This window comes from Mya arenaria, chromosome 9 (genome assembly GCF_026914265.1).
Source record: "Mya arenaria isolate MELC-2E11 chromosome 9, ASM2691426v1".
Classification (NCBI taxonomy): Eukaryota; Metazoa; Mollusca; class Bivalvia; order Myida; family Myidae; genus Mya; species Mya arenaria.
The window spans coordinates 15,693,849-15,721,810 of record NC_069130.1 but is presented as its reverse complement, the minus strand read 5'-3'; the positions used below and the strand labels follow the sequence as shown (position 1 = coordinate 15,721,810).

General features: G+C 33.3%; 2 protein-coding genes across 2 annotated transcripts; one reads left to right on the top strand and one right to left on the bottom strand.

The window, feature by feature from the left end:
- LOC128245384 (uncharacterized) lies at positions 1-20,814 on the bottom strand. Its single transcript, XM_052963527.1, has 2 exons — positions 20,612-20,814; positions 1-1,987 (listed from the first exon to the last, which is right to left on the bottom strand). The coding sequence occupies exons 1-2, from the start codon at positions 20,645-20,647 to the stop codon at positions 1,589-1,591; spliced, it is 435 nt and encodes a 144-aa protein (XP_052819487.1). The 5' UTR covers positions 20,648-20,814; the 3' UTR covers positions 1-1,588.
- LOC128245383 (uncharacterized) lies at positions 19,645-27,524 on the top strand. Its single transcript, XM_052963526.1, has 10 exons — positions 19,645-19,854; positions 21,083-21,123; positions 21,315-21,413; positions 21,872-22,003; positions 22,389-22,607; positions 22,943-23,083; positions 24,229-24,408; positions 25,086-25,255; positions 25,778-25,961; positions 26,246-27,524. Exons 1-10 carry the CDS (start codon positions 19,802-19,804, stop codon positions 26,584-26,586), a joined length of 1,560 nt encoding a protein of 519 aa, XP_052819486.1. The 5' UTR covers positions 19,645-19,801; the 3' UTR covers positions 26,587-27,524.
- The last annotated feature ends 438 nt before the right edge of the window (positions 27,525-27,962 follow it).

Here is a 27,962-nt window from a genome sequence, read left to right as displayed (position 1 = left end):
AGCAAAATCATGCTCAAATTCTAGGATAACGCTCTGCGACAATTTGAATAACATTTTGATAAGTTGTTATCTGTTGGCTAACTGACGCATTAAAACGATAAGTCGGTAATATGGGATACATATTGACCTATCAATCCTATCAATAAATATTTTGGATATTTTTTTGCCATACGAAAACGTTACCGGTGTTTTACAGTTTACTACAGCTCATTACTTCTGTTGTAAGTTTACTTTTGGGTTGGTGTAATTCCAAAAAAAGGTTTGATACTCTTTTTTATGGAAAATATTTCAAAAGTAGTAAAAAATAACTTATTATTTTGAAGAATCCAGTTTAAGTATCGATGTGGTTCTAAAATAATTTAATTTTAATCAATGTAGTAACCTTAGATTGCTTCGAGGAGTAAGTTACAGTAGTTAAATTGTGTTCAATTGCGAAGATAAATGGTTCCAATTGTAAAGACATAATTCATTAACTAATAGTGGATGTTCTTTTAGATCCTACATCAATTTACAGGAATTCGAGAAAGAGACACATATACCAAATGAATTGTATAGACATCGATAGGCAAGTCACAGAAAGGACTTGAAATATGAAAGGAATGACATTACGATTTTTTATTTATAAAATACCAAATTCATAATAAATGCATATAAACCACAACATCGTATAAACATAAATAGTTATGAAAAAAATAAAAGATATCTTCCTTTTTTACTACATTTTAATGTGAACCTCAAACAACTTTAATTTAAAGAAACAGTCTCAAAATATCTTCATCATTCTCTAAATTTTATTTAACCAAATTACCTCGATTTATATTTTTTTTTCTCTATGTTATTACAAAAGGAAAGCAAATTTCTGGACAAAGTTATATATGCAATCGCGAAATATTAGCATTGGGAATAAAGAACTTTTTTGATACAATCATTTAATAAAACCCTCTATATATGTGATATTAATATTTGTATTTATTGATGAATTCTTAATATCAGTTATATTTTTTTAATTCAAACATCAGAGCAAGATATGCAAATACCACTATCTTTCTGTCGCGCTGGAGGTCGGGAAAGGGGGGGGGGGGGCAAACGCATAACAATAAAAGGTTGTGAAGGGTTTATCCGTAAAAGCCCGTAATTGCCATTTGTGGAATACGTTTATATAGGTGAATAAACTGCACAGCTTTAAATATAAGTACAACATCTTTAAAGCAAGTTCGTACTGAAATGAATTGTTCACAAACCAGAGGTTTCTATATTTATAAATGATCTTAAGCCGACGTGTATTTAATAGTATGCACTATAGTAATATTTCTTCAAAAAAAATCCAAAGCAAACATCTTGCAAGCTATACATGAAGCTACTTATAAAAACAGCATTTCAAAGAACATGTTGTTTTTATTTACTTTGACTTATTCGGTATGGAGCTTGTTTCTTTAAAAATAATTTTGTAAAGTGAATGCATGGCGAAACAATTAATTACATTGGGTATATGTCAACTGATCAAAGAATACAACGCATAAGTTAGAAACAAAAAATTTAGGAAATAAAAAACGGAAAAAAATCCATGGGAAATGTTCATGTCCACCAATCATGAAACATAATCGCTGTCGGTTTCAATACCTCTGTGGTTTCTTCTCATTTCACTGATAAGGTATGGCAGTAAATTTTCAAAGGTAAATGCCAATTTGTGCGGCTTTCCCGGTGCTGAACTCAGTCCAGACAATCCACCTTGATGAGCAATTGAATCGAACGCAACTCTTTTGTAAAGATTTCGCCGCTTTCTAGCAGGTTGTATCTGTATGTTTAATTCATCTATTTTTTGGAAAACTCCCGGTACGGCAAGGGTATCCTTGAGCAATTGCCTGACTCCATGTAGGTTAATGAATGTACTGTAGTTATTAGGGTAGTCTTGAATAACGTCTTCCTCCGACCAGAAGTCATTACCTCCTGTACCAAGCGATGCAGATTCTTTTGAGAGTAAACCGTCCTGAAAATTAAGAACAAATATGACACGCTTGTGTTTAACAAAATTTTAAAACGAAATAACTTCAGAGAGAGAGAGAGAGACAGAGAGATAGAGAAATGTGCTTTAAAGGCACAACAAACGTTTAAAGCAGGAAACATTGAAACTGTTCATTGATTGGAGGTGTGGGTTCAAAGTTCAAATCTGCCATACACTTCTGAATCATTAAAAAGGGCCTTTGCACGAGGGTGACATTGAGTACTATCAAAGAAAAGATTAATTGGTATCCACCCAAAGTACGACATATTGGACTTGCGTAGTGTCAACTAACATCTTGTTAAATTGCCTGCTCATATTTCCACCAATTAAACCAAAAAAGGTCTTAAAAAAAGTTATTCGCCCACACTAAGAATACAAACTCTAAATATGAATGCTGAGGCGAAAAGAAAAAAAATCCTACTGTTATTCAATCTAACGCGATTGTTGAAACCATTGGATCAATTCAATATAGATGTTGTCTGGTTAAGATGCCAGTTGACATGCAAAATTAATGTATTATTCCACCTACGGTCGAGTTTGTTAAAAATGTATTTTAAATATGATTGCTTAACATTTAATATATATTTTTCTAATCATAGATATACGTGTCTGTTTCCGCTCGGCTACATTTTAGATGTGGTTTTATAGACCATAAAACGAATTTACGATGATAGACAGCTAGGACGTAATGACTAGAACGGTAATGTGTTTTTAGTGACCATGGAAAAAAGCAGTACGCATTTGTAAACGTTACAGAACACTGATGCTGGATTTAAACCTACATGAGGCGATAAAAGCGAATCCCTTGATAATGCCTTCTTAAACCAGAAACCATTCCCGGGCTTTGACTTTAAATAAAATAAATAGAAAGCAAATCCTTACATTCTACACGATTAAGATTAATTACTAATTCATTACCCCATAACGTTTAAAGTACTGCGATTGGCATATTATCTTAAGAATTATTATTTGATAAGCTCTGCATTGCTGATAAAATAGTTATTAGGACCATGCTGAACTGTCATGAAACGTAATTAAGGGTGTCATATCGGATGGTTTCTGTCTTCAGAGACTACGGTCTCTAATATAATGTTGTGAGAAATGTTACTGCTGTAGCGAATTTGTCATTTAAATGACAAAAATGGCGTTTAATACCAATGTAGTGGAAGATTCGTTTGAATTATTAAACCGCAACCTCAATGGACACTCATTCACAAGTTTGCGAACTTTGAAGATTATCGAAAGCGTGTGAGTAAAGAAGGAAATGGGAAAAACCGAAAGTGGTCGTCTGAAATATGTCGTCTCCAGTTTGTAATTGTAAAAGATTTAATAAAATGTGTTTAATCATTATTTCTGTCTTGGTTGTCCTGCTTCATATTTCACAACAGGTCACATTGATTGAAATGAAAATCATGTGTTTTTTATGTTGTTTAAATTGTTCATGTATTCATTTGCAGTAATATAATATGCACTATACTACCGTAGTAGGAAAAAGGACAAAAAATGTTCCACAGTCCGTAACGATGTCATGAACCTCCAAATGAAGTCAATAATAAAATAGCTATATCAACATTCCGCCAATGTTTAAATACATGCATCGCTATTGCTCCCAATCTTAATTTATCGACTTATCGATACTATTGCAGATCCCTACAGTCGGTTGGCGTTGATACATGCACCGTTAGACAGGATCATGGAACTAGGCCTGTCCCATTAGTTTCCATATCATAGTTTAAGCAACCGTCTTGCAACTATTCCGCAGAACGAACTACAAATGCCTTTCTAAATAATACTAATATCTATCAGCTTTAATCGAATAACTTTCGACGGATGGCGAAACAATCAAAATGCGCACTCAAATAACTACTGGTTTACATGAAGACGCCATTTTTAAACAATAAGATTAATATTAATAAACAAATTTTCTTACAAATTTATGTTCATTTGTACATTGGTGGAGAAAATTTGGCCGATCATACACACATTTACTTGTGTGTGCATTGTATGTATATATAACCATTCCAAAGATCAATGCTTGTAAGTACTCCCGAAATCTTGCAATTTCTGTTTATGTCTTTCTCTTTTTATAGCTATTTTCTCATTTCCTATAGACATATCTATGTTATATAAAGTCAGTTCCAAAGTCAGCAAGTTTGCCCTGGTTTTGCTTAGCAGCAAAGTTCTTTTTTAAATATTAAAAATTGTATATTTGTTTGTATTAATCATTTAAGGTTACACGTTTAAATCTCAAAATGCGGCAATAATTAATCGCCGAGTATTTCTTCAACTGATTTTGCGAGGTCACTGACCATTCAATCGGCGTCATCATTTCGACGCAAAAACTGTTAAAAATAATCAAAAACAACTTTGTAAACATCTTGCAATATGAAGTATTGTAGTCACTACTGTAACTATGTGTTAATAACATCTGGGTTTGAATGATACAAACAAACGAATGCTGGCATTCACTTCTCGGCGCATTTGTAATGTTGATTTTTAATCTTATATGGAGAAAGTCAAAAGATGAGACGATAAATGAAGCAGCTACGACTGTGACAAGCAGTTTATTGAGGGTAACATAACATATGTCCTATGACCATTTATATATTCTTTAATGTGACTTTAATAAACATTTATTTTCTCTATAGCATTTCAATTTTTATCAAATTTGGTTAAAAATAAACTCCCTTTAACTAGTCAAGTGAATTCCCACATTGCCAAGATCACTTGCATACCATCTTGTTTGAATATAAGCTTGTTTGTATGTTTGTATTAAGTTCTAGAATATAATTTGATAATACATCTTTTCTATTAGTCCATAATTTTAGCGGAAATGTCCGGATTGCGCAGTGCAGAGAGTGTGCTACATCGGATGAGGTTGAGTTTACCTTGATGAAAAATGGATGAAATATTTGACCTGAGTTACCTGACATCCAAAATCTTCATGAATCTTGAACAGCAGTGAAATTAACATGACAATATAAGAATAAGATAATACTGTAGAATTGAAATTAACAAATACATGGCTTTCCGTAGAACATCTGAAACAAAACAGAACTAATAGGACTAAGAAGAGTATTTACAACGGGCAACTGTTTTATCAAGCTACTTACATGCTGGTAAGGTCTTCCAGTTAAATTTTGCAAGGAAGCAAAGGCAACGTACAATGTCACCCAAGACAACATACCTATCCAATGTTACCTTGCCCCAACACAATCAACATGAAATAACAGGCTGAATTTCGCGATGTTTCCTGTCACTAACGCCCTCCTTTGGGTCTAACTAAATGTAAGGTTGCACAACTATCTTCCTGATAAAGCAAACGCACTTATCTGTTCAATATAAACTTGCATCCGTTACTAGCTTTTCAAACAAAATAACTAGCACGTACTCTCTCCGAAAAATAACACTGATTTTTTTTTATTTTGCTAGCAACAATTTATTTTATATTTAGATATCTAACGGATTGTTTCAAATGTTAGCTATGACAAATAATATCTTTACAAAGCTACAGCGAGTTTTCAATGTCGGAAAATAGCTCATTGAGCTAATGTTTCATGTTAACACAAACACGACTTTAAATAAAGATTCTTGTATCTTGTATCTTGTATATTATGTATAACCACTACTCTTCCGATTAAGTAGCTGAATACGCTTGATGTCAAACAGCACCTTTAACTAAATATGATATAACTAATTGAAACGTCAGCGTTAACTAGCATTATAACATGTCCGATTAAACCATTATCAGAACTTTCCATTGTAAGCGAGCACATCGACTCTAAATTGTCCAAAATAGTTAAATAAGCAAATGCTCATTTACAGCAGAGTTAACACAATATTTCCGAGTATTTAGAAAATACATCACTTTGATTTCACTTCAAATAGTAACTGATTTGAAGACAAAACATTCCTTTGATTTCAACTGAAATAATAACTGCTTTACAGACAATCTGTTGATTCACACACCGCGGAACAAATCCTAAACTACTGTCCTTACCTTCGGTTTTATATACGAATACAAGTCGTCACATTCTAAGCTAAAGCCATAGAGTTATACGATATCCAATAGCTGATATAGGGAGGACGCACTACTCGAGCGCCCTTCACGCCTTACAGTATGCCGCGCTAACATGTTACTTAGAAATTAAAGAAAGAAGTGCATTCAAAATACTTCAGATAGAACATTTATGGTTATTTTTAAAAATGTTTTCTGCAGAAAAGTCATCCGTATATTCAAGTCACGCTTACGACTGATATGTTTTACATTCAACATGTGAATACGTTAATGCGAATCCATGCTAAATAGCCCAATATATCCACTTATCACTTTTCTCATTACCATTTCGTGCCCAACTGCTCTCTTTTTTAAAGACTCTCGGATTGTTCACATCGATGGAAAGTTACAGACAATCATTACACACCAGCAATGACCTGGAGGAGCATCTGCGACACGTTGAATGTTGATTTTTTAGTAACTGTTGTTACGTAGGTGCTGTCGTTGGGGTTCGTATCATAATGCACTTATGCAAGGCGGTAATAGCCGCGGAGAAAAAGATCCTGTTTGTCACAGTCAGTACTGCCAGTCCGCGGAGAAACAAGTCAAGCTGTAAAATTGCAACTTCAGTGACAATGTCAATAGTACAATTTGGTACAAAAACGAATTGCCGGTCGTTTTAGGACAGTTCAAATGATTGTTTCGATTCAATATTGTCTGTTTTATTGAAGAGTAATTCGCGTTATAGAATATAATAGCACTAGGCCGCTCGTAAGGAGAGATACCGCCAGAAAAGTGTGTAGAGGTTGCCGTGGCCACAACATGTTTAATATGTGTTGTTAAATCATTTTCATCGCAAAAGGATATAACTAAAATGCACGAGAGTTTTTTTTTTAAATGGCCGCTATATAGTTATATTGACAAATGGAACATTTGTATATCAGAAAATTAGTTTCAATAAAATCATGTGGATCGTTATATTTGCCCAGATGAGATACAGTATGCTACTCTATTTTTAGATTGAGACTGCTACTTAAGGTAAACGTATTGTTTAACCCAGAGTAATGCCAATTATAAATAGTTGTTGAACTTTGAACTTTGTCCAATACACGCGATCGAAATAATAGGATAATATATCAGAGATTAATATCTCTGTTGTATTAGAATATTGACTTTAGTCCTTTTTGATTCCACCAACAATTAACGGTGCTTAACTTTCAAGTCACTGCATTTCCTAAAGAGGATCATTATATACATTTTTAATTGCTTAAATCAATTTGATTTTAACTGAATGTTCTGAATGGTGGTCCCTAGAAATGCCATTTCATTCCAATCTGAAGAATGCCTATTTACATAAGAAAACTAATTAATAGTCGGTTTCCTTGTCCCGTAATTAATGCTATTCTTGTGATACGATTTAACTATAACGTTTACATGCATATTGGCTTGAAACAAAAAAAAACTGATCAAATCTTCGTTCGTGAAATCCAATACAATCTGATAAACGACAAGATGAATCTGTAAGAGAATTTACATCTTCTCTAACAAAAGATTGTAATCTAATACCTCATACACTTTTTGTTGAATATTTTGGTTTGGGCTTTTTCAACCCATTTATATAAAGCGAAATCTAAACAGGAATATTATAAGTGACATGACAACAAGTTCAAACAGAGAAACGAACAACTAAGTATGATATTGCCTAGTGGCTAAGAGTTCAAGGCTTTTGCAATTCTGAAAGTCTGTGTTGCACGTTTCTCACCCAGTTAGGTCATTGTCCTCTTCATCTTACTATCAAAACCAGGTTTGAAATTCGATTTCCTCGGAGTACAGTTGAAACTCGTTATGTCGAACTCTCTTATGTCGATTTTCTGGTTATGTTGAACCTCAATTCGAATATTTTGATTATATTGGAACTGTTTTGTATTTCGTTTAAATCGAATGTTAATTATCTTGAGGTATTTTCCGCAGTTCCAACGACTTTGACATAGCTAGTTTGATAACTGAAAATAATGCCTAAATTTCGAGTTTGAATATATGTTATCTTGTATATCGTCAATATTGTTGAACATTCTCTGTCCCCTCTTTAAATGTCATTTGTTTTTCAGTGTCATGTTGTATTTCGCTATTATCTTAGCATTCTCTGCTCCTTCTGTATGTCAGCATTATGTTTTACATCGTCAGCGACGTTGAACATTCTCTGCTCCTTCTGTAACTGTTATGTTTGTGTTTTCTCTGTTCCTTCTGTTACTGTTATATGTATGCCAGCGTAATGTTTTATATCGCTAGTGTCGGCGAGTATTCTCTGTCCCTGTAACTGTCATATGTATGCCAGTGATATATAATATATCGCTGGTGTCAGTGAGTACTCTCTGTCCCTGTTACTGTCATATGCACGTTAGTGATATGCAATATATCGCTGGTGTCGGTGAGCATTCTCTCTGCTCCTCCCGTAACTTTCATGTGTGTTTCAATGTCATGTATAATATCACTAGTGTCGTTGTACATTCTCTGTTCCTTCTGTTGCTGCCATGTGTAAGCCAGCGTCATGTTTTATATTGCCAGTGTCGTTGTGTATTCCCTGATCCTTCTGTCATTGTCATTTGTATACCAGCACCATGTTTGCTATCGTTAGGGTCGTTCAGCATTATCTATACTTCTGTAAATGTCATGTGTGTGATCGTCATGTTTTATTTCTCCAGTGTCGTTCAGCATTCGCTGCTCTTTCTGTTACTGTTAATTGTATGTCAGCATCATATTTTATACCGCCAGCATCGTTGAGCATTCTCTGCTCCTTATGTAACTGTCATATGTATTCCAGCGTCATGTTGTATATCGCCAGTGCCGTTGAGCATTCTCTGCTACTTTGGTAAATGTCGTGCGTATACCAGTGCCATGTTTTATATCGCCAGCGTCGTTGAGCATTCGCTGCTCCTTATGCATCTGTAATATTTGTGTCAGCGTCTTGTTTAACATCGCTAGTGTCGTTGAGCATTCTCTGATCCTTCTGTAATTGTGATGTGTATGCCATCATCATATCTATCGCTTTCTATCGCTAGTGTCGTTCAGCATTCTGAATTACTACTGTAAATATCATGAGTGTGAGCAGATTTTTTTTTATATCGCCAGGGTTCGTTGAACATTCTCTGCTCCTCCTGTAATTGTCGTACATGTGTAAGCTTCATTATTATACCGCCAGTGTGGTTGAGCTTTCTCTGCTCCTCCTGTCATTGTCGTATTTGTGTCAGCGTCATTTTTTTATATATCCTGCGTCGCTGAGCATTCTCTGCTCCGTCTGTAACTGTCATGTTTATGCCAGCGTCATGTTTTATATCGCTAGTGTCGTTGAGCATTCCCTGTTCTTTCTGTTACTGCCATGTGTGAACGACAGCATCATGTTTTACATCGCCAGTGCCGCTGTGCATTCTCTGCTCCTTCTGTATCTGTTATGTGTGTCAGCGTCATGCTGTTTATCGCCATTGTCTCTAAGCATTTTCTGCTTTTTCTATAACTATCATGATTGTGTCTGCTTCATCTTATACAGCACCAGGATGGTTGGACATTCTCTCTTACTTTTGTATCGATCATATATGTATTTGGTAGGTAGTTTTCTAATGATACCGCCCAGTTTGGGTGTAATTTAACCTTTACTTAAATTCCTCTTTTGTTTAACTTGTGCTTGTGATGTCATATTTTATCTTAACATTGATGCAATATCTTAATTTGGTCAAATGTGGCTTACAATATCGGTGGATTAAAAAGGTTATTCGTTGATTAAACAGAATTGCAAACACTTTTACAACAAAAACGGTTGGTAATTTTCGGTCTGCCCAGTTTTCAACAACTGAGATAAAAAAAAATTGAGATAACTGATTGATAATACATCGATTCTCATATCATGTTTTTAGTTGAATATTGTTAACCCACAATATGAATGAATTAGTTGAAGAAGTGTTCTGTATAAAACATAATGTCTCCTTTGAGAATACATATTCATAATTTATCATACGGCCTTAAAAAATTATCAGTAATTATATCATGCTTAAAAGAAAGATGCTGTAATCTGACAGTTCCCGCGGCACTAATGGATGGTTTTGTTGGATTGTGCTTTAAAATTAAATTTTGACCAACACTTTCATTCTTGAATTGTTCTGTGATTGATAAAAAAGTGCAAACAATGTCGGAATACTAAACGCGGAAGCCAAACCTCCAGGATGAGAGTGGTCATGAGATCGGCCTCTCACCCCAAATATTGTAGGCTCGAGCCCCACCAGGGTTACTACTCAGAGCCTCTTAAAATTGACATCAATACATTTGTTATAATTGAAACGGTTTCGTTATTCCATCAGCTTTCGTCACAATTTAGCTTAATGAAAACGTTTAAAATAATTCGTCTAAATGATCTCAGTCAAGAAATGAGATTGATGTACAAAGCAGGAATTAAAGTCCTTATTCAGATGTACCGTTGCGTAATTAATCATTAAGGTAGCATGTTTATATCTTGAACGTGTTTTAAATTATTACCGGGGTAAATCATTGTTCACACGAACAAGACCGATGCCGTCACTTACTGTCGTACTTATGTTTTAACAAAAAAATATATCCACTTTTGTTGCGTCGAAAAATGACAGGATTAAACAAACTACACTGTTAGCAGAGCAATCAATTTAGACGCGTTGTCTATGACGATACATAATATATCGTTACGCATTGCTTCCGACGAAACAAAGTATAGCGTTGCGCATTAGCTGCGACGAAATGCAATATAACACTAGGCATTGCTTCAGACACTCAATCACATAGCGGTACGCATTGCCTTAGATGATAAACAATAAAGTGTTAACGCATTGCTAATGAAGATACACAATATATCTTTACGCACTGTTGCCATATGTTTTGTTTCAGACGATACACAAAGTTTCGCTTTTACATTACTTCGGCGATATACAGTGCAACGTTAATGCATTGCCTATGACGATACAATATATAACTAACCGATTGCATGATACGATACACAGTCGCGTTTACGCATTGGTCAAAAACACACACAATGAAATATGATGACAACAATAAGTACTTATTTGTATTAAAGTCATTCTTGATTTTCCTTAATTACTTTTTTGGACTATTCCGAATCGAGTATGCAAAATACTGGTTATATTTATCAGACTGTTATCATAATCGACAGTTTGCTGAAGCAATTTTGGCAACTCGACTCATTAGACATTGAAACCGCAAGTTTCCATTTGAAAACCAATTATAAACTATTAAATAGTTTGCCAGCTGCTTATAATTTCTAAAGCAAGTTTAAAGACTTAAAAAAGGATTATACTCATGTAAAAAATTCCGCCTGCTAATGTAGTATACCCTATGACGATGTCATAGGGAATAAACTTTATTGTTATTTGCAGCATTTGCAAAATAGCTTTCTATGAAACAGAAACATCTTTGGCCAGTTACCCCGCTGTATCCAATATAGATTCATACTGCAAAATGTAACGATAATATAATAATGGGAATAAAACTAATTAAACCTTTAAAAATAGTCCAACGCCAACGCATTTTTATGAAAAAAAATGTTTATTTTGTAACACTCTTGAAAACAAATGTCACTCTTTTGGAATGTCAATTATATGCCGATCTACGAGCAATATATATATATATATATCAAACCATATTATTTTAAATGACCGAATAAATTTATTGAGTTTATGACCTCTGAAAAACTGTTGGTTATATAAAATTGGCTATGTATGAATACAAGGCGTTTGAATACGAAAAACATTTCATATGTATTTTCAGTAGAACACAATTTCTCTTTTCGCTGTTAAAACATCCTGTGTTGCGACTTATGCATTTTTCGTATAAAAACGTACGTATACTCATATTAATATTGCCTTATGTAGTACGCTATATACTATAAACTAAAGTGAACTATAAACTTTAACTATAGCCATGGCTAGCTTGTTTCTGTAGCGTTTTGCATAAATATTAGGACGGTTGAGCAACCGGCCAATATTTTCTAAATGTACGACGTATATATACACGAAACAAACAATTCATGATTCATTTTGTAACTGAAAGCACGAATATTATACTATAGGTAATTACTTTTAATGGGAAGAAAAAGTGGTACAATACATTTATTGTTTAAGTTCTTAACACAGGCGAAGATGGCTAGAGTAAAAAGCAAAGCACGAAAAAATTGGAATGTAAACAACTCTGGAAAATTCACAGAAAACAAGTAATTTGATGAACACCCATATCACGAAAGACTCGCTGCAAGTCTTGATGACATTATAATTAAAAAAAAATCCCTTTTATATTAAAGAACAAATAAAATGTTAGAAATATCGAACATTTATTTTACATGGTATTCGACTTAAGTAAACTGCCATACAGGACGGCATGTACCTTATAAAACACGTTTTATAGTACGTTGTTGTCTAGATAGTTGATGTTAAATTGTGTCAAACTCCTAGAGTAACAAAACTTCTAGATAAAAAAGACTGTGAGAAAACTGAAGTGCATATCAGTCACTGAAAGTCCGGAATTGTTCAGCCTTCCATTATATTATATCATGAGAGCCCAAATTCTGCCTATCGCCTATCCTTTTCAGTAAGTGCCCAAAATTACTCAGTCTTCAATATCAAAGAATGCCCTATAGATGTTACCTATCAATTTGAGTAAGTGACCCCAAGTTCAGTGTGTGTCTGAAATTAAATTACCGATCCCATTCATCAAGTGCCCAAAATTACTCAGCCGTTCAGTATCAAAGATATTACCTAACCGTTTCAAAGTGGCCCAGAATTTGCAGCCTTTCAAAGTCGTGTTTTGATAAAGTACCGGCCTCCACAGTCAGTGACTGACCGAGAGTGGGACACGAATTATCGTTGGTTTGTTCACATAGGTATTCTGCGAACGTCAGTAAAGCAGACCGTTTATGCCTATAAATCAAATGGTGTTTTATTGAAGAATTTGCTCAGAAAGCATGTGATAAAATGTGGAATGCTGTTTAAAAAGCAGCAATAACGTTCTACTCTATAATCTATACTTTTCAATTTTGTCCTGATCCAATATAAAGATGGAAGCGACCCATAACTTGAGATTGTGCATATCTAATTTAACGCTCTGCCAATATGTTTACTGTCGATACACTATTTAGTCTCAACTCTTTCGTCAACTCCGCTGCGATATTTACGGGTAATTCAACACGAATTAATTATTAGCTCTAAAACAAACGAGGTCAACAGATCAATACACTGAGTATTGTGTATTTCCAAATGACTCAATTTGTGATGTAATCGCTTAAATAACGTAGATATTGTAATTGTGATATCCGGGTAAATATTGTTGAAACCAATTGGCGATGTATTGTGAGTTACAAACGTAAAGTTGTTTACACGCCCTGTTTTTGAATATGACGAATTAAATAACCCAATGCAAAAATCCCTGTTGTAATCTACGAAAACAAAGATCATGCAAATTAATTTTTATTTTCTCAGGTCCATTTTTACAGAAATAGTGTAAGAGCGCAAATTTATATGCTGATACAATTTGAAAAAGTATGTTACATCAACTTTTTACGTAATTCATTTCAAATTTGTATGATTGATCTTTTAAATAATTGAAATAACTGAGGAAAAAAGTCAGGTTTATTACCATTTTACCATTAAACAGATACTAAATTAATGCATGGTTTTAAAGTTACGATAACAGATAAATTTAACACTGCTCGATTAAAGTAATCATATACAGAAAACAATTGACACTACAAGGACATTCGAAGCAGCCTTGAATTTAACACAGATCCTGGATTACTAAAATTGGAGTTCAAGTTCAATCACCGATCCAGGTTTATGCATGTATTTACTACGTTCAATATGTAAACCATATGATGATGTGCTACATTTAGTCAGAGCATTTCAAAAGTGTTTTTTTTATACTTTGATAAGGTATTTCTACGTATTATGTTTGTTTAGATTGTGAATTTATTTTTTACAATGTATAATGCACAATGATGTACACAATCGCCAATTTATTAGTTCTATTCTACGTGGCACCTCTTCAAATGAACAATATCGTGGAATTTTACGCTCTATATCGAAAGACCAATACGGGGTCACAGAGATTAATACCAAATACATACATGGTATACCAATGAAGCACATTCCATAAATAGTTAATGTTAGGAAAGCTAATTAAATTACCAGCTATTCAAATTATTGAAATGTTAATGGTGTGTGTTATTTCAATAATGTACATTTGTTTTATCTTGGTGCGTTTGATCTCAATGTAGAATTCAAAATGCGCACTGAATGGTCTTACTTGTAAACACGTACATGGTGACTTGGTGGTGATATCATAAATATTTTGGTATTACATGTTTTTTTTAATTGAAATACCTAATACAATAAAATGTGGTACGACTTAATTATAACTCGAAGTCATGACGTGGTGCGAAGTAATAAATAATTAGTTTTAACAGTGTGCGCGCTTAAGCTTATATTGATGATTTTATCTAAATATAGATAATTTGGACTACCGCACACAGTATAAACCCCGAGTTAAAGTCTTTTTTTCATGGTAAACCTTTGGCAATCTTATTTTTAATGTATGTTTTTTTGTAATATATCAAACATTGTCCGTACCTTGTATGTCCTTTTTGATGACTTAATAAATTAGAATTGACAGCCACCGTCACTATTCTTTAAGCTATTCATCAGATTCAATAGTATACTGTTATGTTGGATGGCACAGTTATGTAACATTGTCATATTATTTCTATTTTTTTATTTCATTATCATACCAATCTTTACTCTGTACATTTTCATAGAACACAATAAACTATTGATAAGAAATAATGCCCCGTTTTCACAAAACAGTGGCATACGGTAGCAGGAAAGTATATGCTCCGTGATCATTCAGAATCCAAGCTTCACTGAATAAATTCAAACACAATATAGCACGTGAAAATCAAATGCGAATGTCCTACTTGACCACCAACCAAACATAAGCTCAGGCTGGGAGTCTTACCCGGGTCGACATGGTTAGAAGCGAGTGCGATAACTTCTGCGATAACAGGCATAATCTGTTTATTTGCTGCCTAAGCTTTATGACGTAAATCAAACCATGTGACTTTCGTAACAATTCAAACCAAACAAAACATTAACAAATGACTTAAAATATAAAATATGAATTCAATTAAACAAGGCTAGTTTATAAAACCAGGTGAACTCTGTCTCGTTTTAGTGGCAGGACGAATCAAACGCGGAATTTGATGAAACCAGTTTTACGGGATAAATGAAATATTACCGTTTTAAGAAGTGCTCTGCATCAGTCATAATGCCACCTTTCAGATTTTGTTTTAATTATTCATCATACAAAATTTAGAAACAACAGCAGTTTTTAAGTCCAGCTTTTAAGAAAAATGCTATAATCTGTTATTAATGATGTTGTTTGACTATTCTTTAAAATTTAATTTGTACAAACACTTTGATTAAGGAATTGTTTTTGTGACTCAAAAGAAACAAAGAAAAAACAGTTCAAGAGGATGCCAACGTTTCAGGCTTCGAGTGGTCACGACGTCAGCCTCTCATCCGAAATATATAGGTTTGAGCACAAGTAGAATGATTCTGCAAAGCGTCAGTATTATTTACAATCGATATAAAATAATTAATTTACACTCATGTTTGTCGAAAGTTCTTAGTGAAAAAAGTAGAATAACCCAACTCTTATGAAAGTCAAGGTTACGACTATAAATACACATGTACAAACAATAAAAAAATCATGTGTGTATCTCGAAAGATGTTAAAATTTAGATATAGTTCATACCGACGAGGCCAATGCCGCATCCGACATGACACTAATGTTACCACAATACAAGTATCTTCCTTTGCTTTTGTAAATAAAAGTGAAGATATCTAACAAACAACACCGACAGCAAAGAAGTCAAAGAATACACATTGATTGGTTCCGATGACTATTTCAACTTTTGCAACCTGTCGAGGTCTTCCTTTTAATCAATTAGATTGGAGGTCAATTGCTCACAATGCCTAAATCGATTTTATAGCTTTTTAAAGTATTATACTCCTTTTTTAAAACACTTTGAGATTATGTTAATATGAACCTTGATTGGATAAAAAAACTTCGCCACAAGAATACGGACAACAAAAGGAATAAGGCGTGGTGATTTGAAAAGCACAATTTGCTAAGGCATTTCATATTAAACAGAGCTATATGGCCAGTTTCTCACCTGTTTTGCATCCGATATGTGTTCACACTACAATATTTTACTGTAAAGTTACAAAAGGTTGGACATACGGCCTTTAAATACTATTAATTCATTTAAAGGGCCTGCCACAGTGCATATTTAATAGGAAAATGAAATGAAATCGTCTCAAAAGTTAATGTTGTTTGCTAAATATGAACCCAAAACTACATACAAAAGGTTTGTATGAAACAATTGTGGTTTTTGGTCCTTCAAACGAATTAAATTTTTCGCAATTAAAAGGCCCTAAAGAAATGCTGATTAACTGGCTAATAGTACCTAATGTTCTAAATATATGCGCAAAACGAACTGATTACAGTGTGTGAGGTGATTAAATGCGTTGTATAAGCCAACAAAAGAAATATTGAGCTGCATAAGACAGCATGCAACATCAATCCTATTGCAATAAGTGATTATATTTAATCTGAGGAGTAATAGGCAAATAGGTCCTTTTACGCAGACGAAGTAGGCAATGGTAAATGGCAGAGCAAGCAAATGATGGAATGCAAACAGGTCTGTTAAACTGTACTGAAAACTCAATTTTGACGAACTTTATTGCAAGTATAAACAACATACTATTGCTAAATGGTTTCTCTTTTGTGTTGAATAAGAAATTAAAAACAAGAAACCAACATTTATATTGCATGTTAGGCAACTGCATGTATAATAATCCTCTAAATAGCTATACACACAGGACGTTTACTTAAAGAAAACAACATTCAAAGTATGTAATTGTCTAGATGTGTTCCTATATTTGCGGTTTTGAAATATGTCAACTTTCTTGAATAATATCAGATCATTCTGGAGCACAAAAAATCCTTACAGCATTGAATGTGCGAGAAATGCATCAGTGAGCGCCAGGATTAGTTCAGCTTTTCAAGGTCGATGTATCGGCTTTCAGAGTCGATGAGTATCTTGACTTATTCAGCCGTTAAAATTCAATGAATACCCGATATTGTTTAGCCTTTTGATGTCGATGGGTGTCCGAAAATGCCTACTAAATTCAATGAGTACATGAAACTGTTCATCCTTTAAGTGTTCAAAAAGTACCGCCGTTCAAACTGAATTAGTGTCCGAAATTGTTTTTGACCATTCAAGGTCGATGAATGCCCGAAAGTGTACCGCCTATCAAACTTATTGAGAGCCCGAAATAGTTTGACATTTCTAATGAATGTCAGAGAATGCAACACCTATCAAACTGATTGAGTGCCCGAAATAGTTTGACATCTCTGATGAATGTCAGAGAATATGCCGCCTATCAAACTGATTGAGTGCCCGAAATAGTTTGACATCTCTGATGAATGTCAGAGAATATACCGCCTATCAAAGGCAGTGAGTGTCCGTAATAGTTTGGCATTTCTAATGAATGTCGCTTTACATCAAACATGTATTGTTTAATAAAACGGGATTATATTGTTAAAAACATTTCAACTCATAATATATAAATACATTTAAATAGCGATTATATGCTGCTCAATAGTAAAATCCTTTCAAATGAACTAATCAAACGTCCTGATATGTAGGAGTTGTACGCTTATCCATTTAAGCGGCCCATAACTTGTTGAACATTAAATTAATCTCAGTTGAATGCATCGCAAATATGTTTACTAAACATGCGGGTTAAGATACAAATCTTTGGTATTGCAAAATCGGCGGCGATATGTACGGGTTATTAAGCATTCGCTCTTCGAACAGATAAACAAAACTCGATAAACTGATTGCAATTATTGTCAAATTTGATAATGATTGACGTACAACCATTTGAGCGCAAGTAACAAAAAGTAATCAAGTTAACCTGCCCTGTTTCAAAACCTGGAATACCAAATAGTTTAGTTCGGAAATCCATGTCGTAATCTAAAAAGCCATGCAAATTCATCTTAATGAAGAATTCGCAGGATTACTTTGTAACCATTAACCATGTTTGGACTGAAGCCATTCAACATGAACATACCATTTGGAAAAGATGACACATATATTTATTTACATAATTTAAAAACACCCTACCGATTCATTTAAATAAATAGTTTTCTTCTCCAAAAATTCACATTGTATTCGCTAACAGAAGGAAGAAGGGGACATTCTGTTGGAGTCTAATAATCAAGGTAAAATCATTAAAGCGGAGCCACCTGATATTTCAGATTATTTTGGCCTGTTAACCTTTCATACATATTCCTACATTACTTCTCGTAAAAGAAAAGGAAAAATAAACACAAAACAAAAGGCATACTGCTAGAAGAAACACACATTACATTATTATCAATATGTTGCTATTGGTAACTATTAAATATTCATGATTTAACAGAGATTATGTATAACAGATTAATATACACTTTGACATCATTAATATCTTCATATCACAAATTAATGTTCTTTCTTTAACAAAACTCATCCTTAAATTTCTTAAACATACCTTGTTTTTATATATATATATATAGTATGTATGCATTGTGCTGTTTGTGGACTTTTGTGCTGTTCTTCCATTTGCTTTTTGTGTTCTATGTGTTTTGTGTTCTATGTCTTTGGCGTTCACCCAGTGCCATTAATCGGGTTTATGTTTAAACTTTTTGCTACTGAGCTACTGAGCTTGTGTCTGTAGTTTTTCACATAAGTATTTCTATTCTTCCTAAATATTTTTCCACACCCTATTTTCATATCGTTTACACAATAGCGTGTGCTTATTTTGTATCTATTATATATCGCGTTTGAACTATTGAACCTATATCTAATCACACAATCCTTCGTTCTGTTTCTTAGCACAGTAACATTCTTTCTCGCAAAAAACACACACATGTTGAATATAAAATGTTTAACTCAAGACCGATCCTTACTGTTTTCAAGTTAAAATGTTATGTTGCAATGGCATATCTCAAGACAAATCCAAAGCAGTGGAAAAAGTTTGCGATTTTGGTGCATGGCTTATTGAACAAGGACAAAAGCACGCAGTAATCATGCAATTAAGAAATCTGGTTTTAGCGCTGAGAGTAGAACTTCTGCTAACATATCATAACACTAGCTTTACAAGTTTTATCACATATTAGTGCTACTATTTTTGTTGTTGACTTACTATAACATTACACGACAAAATAAATGAAATACTTTATAAAACAAGATCAACGCTGAACAAAATGTCAAATTATAGTTTTGTATATTGAAATGCTACATAAACTGTATGTACTAATATTAATTATATCATTTCTATTTTTGGCACATCTTGAAAACAAATCTATTAATAATTTATGGATAACCTAGTCATACATGGGATTATCCTGGGATTTATTTCCTGAAAGCTATTTTCGTCTTTAGCGATTATAAAAATGGGCTCAAATACAAATAAATCTTCTTCTGTTTGCTACCGAACAGACAAGTTCATAAATACCGACGTTTTTTTGCTAAGATAGAACTTTAATCAGATGTTAAAAATGGATAATTACAAATCACCTGAAATAATATATCAAATGTAATTACACCTGCACACTGGATGAACGAGAGAATACTACATTATTTGTTATAGTGATCATATCAATTTAACGACATGGCCAACACACTTGAGTTCGTGAATATGAAGATGCTTCGAACTGCACTTGTGTAAGTAAAACTTGTTGTTATATATGAGTTCTTTGATCGATGTGCCAAATATTTTAAGAATAAATCCTATTTCTTTCCCGTAAATGCCGTAACAGCATATTCAAGAATGTGTTGTTTTTTTCAATCAAAATTAAGGTATTTTAAGCTTAATTTAGATTTATTTAAAACTTATGTACTTTTCATTCTCATGTTATCCTTTTAAAAGTTGTACAGAACAATACCAATTTTTGCATACTATATACAAAACGGTCATTTTGTTTAACTTGATTCAAATCAAAGTATTCGATTGAAGAAATGTGCCGATCGATTGAAATAGAAAATCAATAAATTCAGGAATGTTTGAATCGGCCATTGTTGACGCTTTCAATGACTTGATATTGCCGTCTTAGTTCAGTATGCTAAGTATTACGCTGGTATTGTCTAGGTAGGCTCATTTGCTTTTGGTTTTGATCCTGTGACATAAGTAGTCTACAATAACTTAGGTATAACCTTCAACGGTTATGTTTAAGTGTACCTTTACGATGTTAATGGTAAGAGTTATCCCCCTGAGATTATCTGAAGCGCTAAAGTAACTTATCAATGAGAAAATACAAATGATAAAGCTACTAGTGGGCAACTAGTCCCTAGTGTTACCTTTAGATAAGTAAGCTTCTGAATTTTTCCACCTGATATGGAATGAAAGCACTAACAATGATAACAATACGAAGAAATTAACAATGCACATTTACAGTCGTTTCTTTAAACATGTATTGTATACCTTTAAAACTATTCCGCCTAGGTAATCCAGTGACATGTAGCTCCAAATTGAATAAATAACTGGGTTCCCTTTGGAATTTTACAACAACATAAAACGTTCAGTATCACGTTGGAATTATCTTTAAGCGTGCACTATTCGTATCAGGTTAAAACTATTTAACTGAAACATTTCCATTAAAACCTAGCACTAAAATAAAAATATATTTAAACAATGTATCACCTTGAACAAGTAATCCATAAAAATCCCACATACCATTAGTGTAAACATGATAAAAGACACTTGAGTTACAGGCGTTTGAATGTAAATATGGAGAAACTAGATACAATCTTGGAATATATGATACCCGATACATACTTCTAAACAAATTCAGTTTAGTGTTTTTGAAAACCCTATTGTGAGACAGACTTTGAAATACAAAGCGATCATTTAGCATGAATTGTTATATGATTAATGAGTTGATTTATATTTCAGGATTCTTGTAGTATGCGTTGGAACGGTAAACAGTGCGACAGGTGAGAATTTAAATTAGTATTTTAAAGTTAAGCAATCGCGAAATAACGTGAAAAATGACTGAAAATTATTTAAAATTGTATAAAACGTTGTTTTGTTTTATATTTACTGTGTCCTATATATATATATATATATCAATTGCTAATGTTAATATGATAAAACTGTCAAAATGATGTTAATTCTCTTTTTTAAGTTTGTGGTATAAGACAAATAGATACAAATCAAGAAATATGCTGCGGACAAAAACCTCATGGAAGGTTTAAAGATGGACACGAGTTAGGATGCTTAAAAGGTGAGGAGTAATAGTATTGCTTTCAAATTATAGCCACACCATTTTGTTTTGTATTGCTTATCGGTGTTGTTGTTGTTGTAGGTGTTGTTCTTGTTTTTGTTGTTGTTTTGATGATGATGATGATGATGATGATAATCATGATGATGATGATGATGATGATGATAATCATGATGATGATGATAATCATGATGATAGTGGTAGTATTGTTGGTGTTGGTGTTGGTGTTGGTGTTGGTGATGATGATGATGATGATGATGATGATGATGATGATGATGATGATGATGATGATGATGATGATGATGATGTTGTTGATGATGATGATGATGATGATGATGATGATGATGATGATGATGATGATGATGATGATGATGATGATGATGATGATGATGATATTAAAACTGGTATGTAAATTCGAAGTATAACCTGATGTATACTAGGAATAATTTTGTTTTTCACAGACATTGTTTTTGACCAAACTGTTATGGTTGCTTGTGGAAATCGACTCGAAAACAGAACAATTGTGGAAAGGGAATTCCCAAACGACTTCATCTGCTGTTTTGGCCAGTTTCATGCAAAGGAAAATTATGACCGTAAGAATTTCACCGTGTGTCACTTAAGATAATTTGTAACCGTTCAGTGCTGCACTTTGAATGATCGAACTAAATGCTTATTGTTCGCAACAAGAATAAGAACGCGAATCCATACGTCAACCAATAGCACATACGTACAATGTTATACCGGCATTGAAAAGCATTGATTACCTTTCATTTAATGACAAGGTTACCAGGCAATAAAATAGCATCATCAACCGTGTTTACATAAAACAAATGTAGAACTAAATTATATTTTTTATTTAAAAACACAAAAAAGACTTATCGGACAAATTGCGATCAAATGTTTTAAAAAAGTAATGTTAATTACATAGACATACGTGCTTACTAAGGAATTTGTCATTTTTTTTTTTTAAATTAATAGGATGCTGCCATGGTGAACAGGAACGAGTGTACACGCATAGACTCCAAGCGTGTTGCAGTGGTGTTGTGGTTGATCGCAAGGTTGGAACAGCTCAAGTGTGCCACGGAACGACACTGATAGATAGAAATGCGAGACGACCTAGATTACTTCAATGCACAGGACAAAACGGACGAAAAGCAGATTATGACCCAAGCAGCTATGTATGCTGCAAACAAACCGGTAAGTGCTTATTCCTAGCAAATCTCTGTTCCTCAAACCTCTTAAAAGCATTCGTCAAAAAAGAAAAAAAGAAATATTTATACCGATGTTTGATGATGCGTGTGTGGCATTTCAGTTTATTTCGTGATGTTTTATGTCTCTCATTTAGAGTTTGTTAGGTCTTAACTAAATTCCCTTAACAGGGTCTTTGTAGTCACTTCTTTTTATCACGTATCATACAATTGTTGAAACATGAAAAAAAGCAATTTCGGACATACAGCAAAACCTAAACAAATTGCAGTATCTTACAGTTTTTTGTTAGGAATTAAACAATACCTTCGTATTGGTTATTTCAGGTTTGATATTAGAAAAAACAGGACCAGGGCCATATTTTTGTCACGATGATGGCGTATTTAATTCATATCAAATGCAACTGTTACGTCTAGATAATGGCACTGATGTTGTTGTCCAGAAAGGCATTACAATGTGTGGGAACGGTAAGCATTATAAAACGCAGGGCTTAGAAAGTTGTTCTCTGTCTGAAAGCCAAATGTTTGGCAGGAGGGGGAGCCATTTTGGACGTGCATCCCCTCTTCCCTGCACGTGAATAGGAATGCGCGGAGAACTGGATGATAAGGGGGATTAGGTGATACAACCACTAGAAAGCATTCTGTTTGAAAAAGAACATTTTGGTATATTATATTCAACCCCTACTCCGCTATTAACAGGAAAGAAATAGTTGAGGGGGAGGAATTGGGAATTGATCCGTTTTAATTTAAAACCCAAGTTATCGTTTTGTTCTATTCACCAGAACGTTACAATAATGTACATTTCTGAAGATATGTGATAAACGGTGTTAAGTTAATGATTAAAAGAAACTCAATATTTTTCCTCAGCTGGTTGGGCCAAACAAGTGACATAGTCAATTGATTTTGGCAAGAATGTTTCATGTTGTTTCTTTAATATAGGATACGCTTTCGAATAAAAGAAATATTATAATTATATTGTTTTAATGGAACCATTTTATCAACGAAGGTTACGTGAGATCAATCTATCGAATCTTCTATTCTTGGATGTAATGAAAAATAAGTAGTTCGGCTAATGAGCACACTAAGCTTATTTAAATTTTGAAACGTAAACTTAAACCTGCACTCAATTATATACTGTTTTACGATTAATAATATGGTGGATGCAAAGTGCATTTTTATTTTAAAAAGTATGCGGTCACACCTTAATACAATGACATATACATATTCAGTCGAATTATCATCTTGCCCCCTTATCTCGAAACTACTTAAGTTTCTTATAATGGGATTAAGCTAAGCACACTACTTTTGTTTTTTCTATAATATGCGTTATATTTACTTCCTTAAGAGTTTTTAGATGTTATGAAGTAAATTTCTTTATGATAATCACAATGAACCATTTTTCATTTATCAAAATCAATTTTAAGTATCTATTTTGGCTAATTGAAGTATGATTATTAAGCCTGTTGAGCTTAAGAAGTTTCGAGAAACTAGGGCCTGATTACACATCATTTGTACATGTTAAAATTCACATGTCTCAATAAATATCTCGCACATATTCGTCAATGGTCCTTTACATAACAGTTTTCAATATTAAGCATACTACCTGATTTCAGCTTTTATCACAACATCAAGTCCATTTAGTGACATCTACTGCTGTGACGGTTTTGTTCATCAATTAGAAAAGAGCGAATGGAATACAATGGAATGTTGTGGGACAAAGATATATAACTACACAATACAATCATGCTGCAACAAAGTTATTCTCAAAAGTGATAAGGGCTGCTGCAATGGACGTAAGAATTGAACATAGCTTTTATACTTTCAGATTATATCAACGTTGTTAATATTAATAAAGTGTAAATGGTATATATACACTTGTGCATAGGGCCAACGTTTAATCTAGTCGGGTTTAAAAATGCACTCTTACTCCAAAATAGGATTTACAGCAAGGAATACAAATGTGGTATAATCCCAAAAAGGATGAATAAATGTCAAAAACAACTGCTCTTATAAAGGATACAGAGTTTAATTTGAAATAAAATGTGCAGTGAACACAGTAATCTTCCTAATGAGACCATTGTAGATCACAGTAAATCTTTTAGAACTCACCAATCATTTAATATTTTTGCATGTTAAGCTATTAAATACATGGTTTCAATCGTATTATAAGCTAGAAATATTTTCCAAAAATGCATTACATAGAAAGTAGTTAAAGGTTTATCACTCAAAATCAATGTTTGTTATACATGTGCATGTATTGATTTTGAATAAGAGCGTCACTTTCAGTGTTTATTATTTACAAAAATGTAATGTGAACTACAGAGACAAGCTTGATAGTCAAAACATCAAATATTTAACGTAGATATTCCGGAGTAACATACATCGGTCGTGTTAGCGGAACAAAACACATGAAGATGCCAACTTGAACAAATATTTAATATAAATGCATAAATAAATTGAATGCTTTCAGATACACCTTACATTCTGATGGCTGAAGACTGTTGTGAAAATAAAGTCATCGACAGATCCGAGGAATTGTGTTGCAGAAACAACATTGTGACGAAGACACATCCTTCTCACTACGGATGTTGCAAGATAGACCATGCATGGACATCCTACAACGAACTAGATCCTCCAAATGTAAGTGAATAATATTGATCAAAGGTTGGAGTAAAAATATAACCTCCACCATTCAGTCATATAAACATATGTGAAACTGATCAGGGACATGGATCAAACAACCTACTGGATGTAAACAAAATAAGACCAAGAGAGAATCCTTCCTGGAGCGGCAAAATCTATAACTAGTCGTTTGTAGTGACGCACTGTTCAATACATTATTAAAGTTTTAATGTGAGACACAATGTCAAATAATAACACATTTAACTATCGGTATTAACAACCGTTAAGGGCTCCAAGCATCGATAATGAAATAAACATTTGTTGGATTTTAATAACAAATATTAAAGAATAAAGAGTAAATTTTAATACAGTGTATATGTATCGTTTGATCTATTCCTATATGTTTTGATTCATTCTCGTGTGAATGTTTTAGCTTTTATATGTTATTCATAGTAAGTGATTGAGTATTTATACTGTTTAACTGTAAGAAAAATGGATATTTATAAATCTTTTTAACATTTGTTTTTGCTTTCAATCTAGGAGTGTCTTTTGACACATCTGAGACATACATTGCACACCAATCCGACAAGACAAGAAACAAGGTTGGGTGGGTATCACAACAAAGCAGGTGAAACTACAGAGAGACGTCAATTAGAAGAATGCCCATTTACAGAATGTTACAATAGAGAACAGAAACAACGTAGAGTCTGCAGAAAACTATTTGGTATGATTGTTTATAATTTATTTGCTCACAGCATCCTTGCTTGGCTAATCAGAATAGTAATGTTTTGTAGTACAAAACAATCGGTTCATTGATCGGTTTTAGTAAAATAATAATATAAATCATGAGCCAAGATTATCATTTTTGTCTCGGATTAGTCCTATTAAATTACAAGTATTGTTTGCATTTAAAGTTATCTTTTTATGTGGATATTTATGGTTGAGACATTTAGAACAAAGCCTGTCTGAAAAATATACATATGTTTTTTTTTTTTTCAATTTTTACAGAGCTGGACATTTATCTTGACGACGTAACTACTACCTATGATGGGTCAAATCTTTATATAACACTTATCCAGCCGGATACATTTGTTAACAACAAAGTCGCACTATCTATACCATACATATGCCCATGTCTCGAAAGTGGCCATGTTTACACGTTATTTACCAGCAGGGGATGGGTTCGAAAATTGACAGCAGACAGGAATTTCTGGTCTTCAAACTATCTAACAATAAAGAAAAAGGATTTTCTAGTAATGAGAGGAAGCGGGGCGAACTCATTTACATGTACAATAAGGCGAAAGCATTCCGATTTCTACAATTCGTGGAGAGGGTCACCAATTTTTTAAAAGATGTGTATTCAAGAAAACGGATATTTTTTAGGGTATACGAAAACGAACTAGTAACATCCATGCTGAAACGATGAAGGAAACAATCCTAATCATGGATCAACATGAACCTTTAAAGAACAAGAGTTCATGTAAGGTGAATGAATCGTCTGCCGCTTCGAGACCTGACAGCTACTTGCTTGTAAAAAAACTTAAATTAAGGCGTATTGTGACTGCTCACACATAAGCAGATGGTGAAGACAATTTTTCCTAATACGAATCACTCTCAAATCTATTTCCAGATTGTTTACGTAACAAAAAATGGTAGTATCATAGATATAGAAAGAGTTAAAACAGCATCACTGAGTAGCATGAGGAAATGGTATGTGGTCACCAAGCCGTATAAGTTGGATTCCTATATACCCCCCCCCCTCCCCACCGGCAAAAGCCAATAGCTTACTGTTGCGTTTCATTGTGTCAAAATGAGTGATTTATATTTAGTTGTATTGGTTTTTTTATTTTTTATTCTGTATTGTTTTTTTCGTGGCGGGTTTTAAAAAAAAAACAAAAAACGTATGTATCTCTGTATATAAGCCTTTTCAATAAAGACATAGAAATGCTCAGTTTTAAGTGATTCTTCTTAACGTGTAATATGTAAAAGGTGCATGTTCTAAAACTTACTCGATATTTAAATACTCATTTTTATAGAAAAAATCACCTATTTGATTATAATTTAATATTGTTTTATGAATGACAAAGTCATTTAGAATGCAGCCTTTTAATTTTGCAAAAAAATGCCTCGAACTGCTCAAAATGTTTTATTTTCTTTCATGTATTGAATTATATTTGATAGACTAACTCTATGAACATGAGCTATGTATATAAAACACAAAAATCAAATCATCAATGACCAAGAGTTTTTTTGAACCAGGATTATGTATGTTTATTGTGTAATCTGTTAAAAGCCAACGTAACTTCATATTGTTCTGTTATTAACACAAAGTCATTTTATTTTGTTCTGTTAATAAAACACTGTAATTGATTATTTTGTTCCGTTAATATCCCTCTGTCAAAATATTTGTTATATGTATATTTTACTGTCGAATTACGTAGTTAATATAACACTGTCGAAGTATTCTGTTCCGTTAATATCACACCATCGAATTAATTTGTTCCGTTTATATCACACGGTCGAATTAATTTGTTCCGTTGATATCACACCGTCGAATAAATTAGTTCCGTTGATATCACACCGTCGAATTAATTTGTTCCGTTGATATCACACCGTCGAATTAATTTGTTCCGTTTATATCACAACGTCGAATAATTTTGTTCCGTTAATATCACACCGTCGAATCAATTTGTTCCGTTTATATCACACCGTCAAATTAATTTGT

Bases quoted from the DNA above. Each gene is read 5' to 3' on its own strand.
- LOC128245383 (XM_052963526.1), top strand. From the start codon at position 19,802: ATGGCCAACACACTTGAGTTCGTGAATATGAAGATGCTTCGAACTGCA. The intron at 19,855-21,082 runs GTAAGTAAAACT...TTTATATTTCAG, and splicing joins ATGCTTCGAACTGCACTTGT to GATTCTTGTAGTATGCGTTG. The intron at 25,256-25,777 runs GTAAGTGAATAA...CTTTCAATCTAG, and splicing joins ACGAACTAGATCCTCCAAAT to GAGTGTCTTTTGACACATCT.
- LOC128245384 (XM_052963527.1), bottom strand. From the start codon at position 20,647: ATGTCACTGGATTACCTAGGCGGAATAGTTTTAAAG. The intron at 1,988-20,611 runs GTATACAATACA...CTTAATTTTCAG, and splicing joins TAGGCGGAATAGTTTTAAAG to GACGGTTTACTCTCAAAAGA.